Source organism: Aotus nancymaae, unplaced genomic scaffold, assembly GCF_030222135.1.
Source record: "Aotus nancymaae isolate 86718 unplaced genomic scaffold, 86718_ANA_hifiasm-v0.15.2.pri h1tg000058l, whole genome shotgun sequence".
Taxonomy (NCBI): Eukaryota; Metazoa; Chordata; class Mammalia; order Primates; family Aotidae; genus Aotus; species Aotus nancymaae.
Genome location: NW_026988472.1, coordinates 55,598,382 through 55,601,562, shown reverse-complemented (window position 1 = coordinate 55,601,562; position 3,181 = coordinate 55,598,382). Strand labels below are relative to the sequence as shown.

General features: G+C 37.5%; 1 protein-coding gene across 1 annotated transcript; it reads right to left on the bottom strand.

The window, feature by feature from the left end:
- Window positions 1-2,287: 2,287 nt before the first annotated feature.
- On the bottom strand, window positions 2,288-2,798 carry LOC135269914 (transmembrane protein 126A-like). Its single transcript, XM_064364560.1, has one exon. The coding sequence runs from the start codon at window positions 2,722-2,724 to the stop codon at window positions 2,347-2,349; it is 378 nt and encodes a 125-aa protein (XP_064220630.1). The 5' UTR covers window positions 2,725-2,798; the 3' UTR covers window positions 2,288-2,346.
- Between the last annotated feature and the right edge of the window lie 383 nt (window positions 2,799-3,181).

The window sequence follows — 3,181 nt, the reverse complement described above, 5'->3', positions numbered from 1 at the left end:
TTCTCTGAGGATGTGCTGGACATGTCACTCACCATATAGGGAAAGACACAGATGGAGAGAAAAGATTCATGTGAGCAGCTTGATCAAAAATACATTGATTTACTCAGTGCCTCCTAATGAGGGTCAGAATTCATGAGAACTTGCAATTTTCTCATGGGAAGAGACGATGAGCTGTACTGGGCATTTTCTACTGCAGTTGTTTTCAGCAATTTCTAGTGTACTTTCTCATGTATGCAGAGGGGTTACACATTTAATGATTTCCAAATACTAAGGCAGGGATATTTCCCACAGAATAATGAAACTTGGGCCACACACACGCAAAAAACTTGCCCACGCTCCTCATTTCCATGTGAGAAAAATAAGCTTATGGATAAATTACTTGTTTAAGGGCACAAAGCTAATTTTCTCACATTCTTTCCATATCAGTACATAGACAGTTAAAGTACACATCCTCATAGCTAGGGAGTGAACTCAGATCAGATTCTCCGCTGATTATCTGTACCGTATTTTCCTAAGATACACAATTTCCATTTGTGTTTTCTGGATATATGAAAACAAAACACATCTCTAGAAGAAACCAAGGTCTTCTCAACCTATAGATGATTATGCTAGCTATTTACTTCCTTGCTGAGGGCTTGAAAAACATGCACAGAGACATATACAGAGACTGACTGGACCAGGGAAATGAGTTACTTGAAAGGTTAAATTTCTTTGTATGAAAAAAATGAGATCAATGGTCAAAAATATTGAACATGTTCTAACTAAGGTAGTAGACTGGGTTGTCACCAAGTATTTGGTTTTTACTGCTAAGGTTTTATTCGTTATACAAAAGGAGTCAGAAATGAAGGCCAGGTATGAGAGGATGATGCTTACTCCTCTGAAACACTTTCACCTCTAGCTATAGCCACAAGGTGATCAATGATGTCTACTTCAGGCAGCGTAGGCGAAACAGCTTAATTTTTAAGAAGTCAAGAATAGCAGCAATAAACCAGATTATGTGTGCATGTACTTTTATATAAATAATAAAACAGTTTAACATTTCCCATTTACTACTCATAAAATAGCCCACTTAAATAAATTATGACCAAAAAAAAGAAGAAATTCAAATACACGGAGCACTCTTTATCTCTGACTTCTAATATTCCTTTTTTTTTCTAACTAACCTCTTTTGCCCCCGTCACCAAGGCTATTTGCACAAACTTTAAACCAGGTGTTTCCATCTACAGCTTGATATTACATAGACTGTAGGTGATAAAAGCCTTTCTCCTTTTTATTACTCTTATGAACATCTTTGCTTCTGCACTTCTCCCACACTAGCCCTGCTCTATGCTGAGGATCTCAAAAGCTTTCTAAGAGGTGAGCAATATTTGGGCCTCCAGCTGCTCCTCTCACTCTCTTTTAAAAAACTCAGTTTTACCATCTGATTTCTTAAAGAGGCGCAATGCATTTTAGCCATCATAAAAACGAAACCAGAATTAAGGCCAGAACAGATTACTTCATTGTCACCACAATTCTTAACTAGTCTCAAATAACTTATTTGTGACCACTTAGGTCTTCATTATATTGTAATATTAAGTAGCTCAGTGATTGAAAACACCACAAATTGTTATGTACTTTTAGCCAATCATATTCACTAGAGCACAGAACAAACTATAAAGGTATATTTAAAAAAAAAAAAAAAGAAGCAATAATATTAAGCAGGAGACAAAAATATTTAAGAAGCCGTGTTATCTACTTAAAAGAATATTGATCAAACATCAGAAGATCACATGCTTGGTGTCTGCTTTGCTGCCAGCAAGCTCTGAGAACTGTAAATTAACTCTGTTCTTTCACTGACCATATTTTATCTAGTACAGCACTGTGCAACAGAACTTTCCACAGTGACAGAAAAGTACGATATCTATACTGTTAATGTGGTAGCCACAAGCCATATGTGGCTATTGAATGCTTGAATATGACTAATGAGAGTTAAGAATCTGAATTTTACTTAATTTTTAATTTAAATAGTTACAAGCAGCTAGTAGCTATCATATTTGACAGTACAGATCTAAGATCTATAAAATGAGGTGACTCTAGGCATAGCTTAGTACCTTGACAATTCTAGAGAATCTGTTGTGATATCTGACTCCATTTGGCAGGTACTAGAGGTTTGCTGACCCAAGCCCCTGTCCGCAGCATTTCCCTTTCCCATCCCCATTCTAGGGTATGGAGGACATATGACACAGCTGTCAACCAACAGGAACAGAAGTCTACTGAGTTTCTTGGCCTGATAAAGGACAGATACGTCTTTTTTTTTTTTTTTTTCTGTTTTTACTATTTTATTTTTTTGTACATATTTGTTTAAAATCAGTGAGTTTCTTGGCCAGGTTCAGGTAAGTGAAGGGCCTTTATAAGTATTTTATATTGTTTAGACCCAAGGTATGCTGAAAACACAGTCTGGAGCAGAATAGGAAATAACATCTTTCTAAAGACAGGCTTAGAAACTCTAATCCAGTAACGTAAGATGCTCCCTTTGTTTGGTAACAGAGCTGTTTCATACCTGGCTGCTAGGCTACCATTTATAGGTAAAGCTAAGAAAACAGGGTATCGACCACCAACAAGAAGACCAACCAGTCCACTACGTGTTGCGGTACAGGTTTCGCAGTTCAAATCACCTGTTATCAAAGGAAAATTTACAAAACCTCTGTAAGTTACTTCTGTTGTAAAGAAAGGGAGCACTGCCATTGGTAAGGCAGAAACTATACGAGCCTTTGTCACATTCAAGATGCGTCAAAAAAGACTGTTTCCTATGAGGCCACAGAGAGCAGCATTGAATCCAACATAAACTGATCCATTTTCAAGTAGATTCCTTTCTGCTTCTGGAAGCTGGTTAATTTTTCTGTTTATGATTTCAAAAATGTTTTCCTGGTTATTATTGGATTCATGATTTTCCATTTGGAGCCTTATGCTCTCCTCCCACTAGCCTGCGGGTGCCTCCTCAGGTCTTCCTCAGCCACACCGGAGGTCACTGCAGCTCTACTCACCTGAGCGCAGCCATCTCGACAGACACATCTAGAAGGACCCATTTTGCCATTTGACATTCACTTTTTTCCTTTTCACTGGCTGAATTTATATATGACAGCTGGAATAAGGAAATATAGTACCATGAGACAAGTATAAAGAAGATGACTAAAATGAGGAA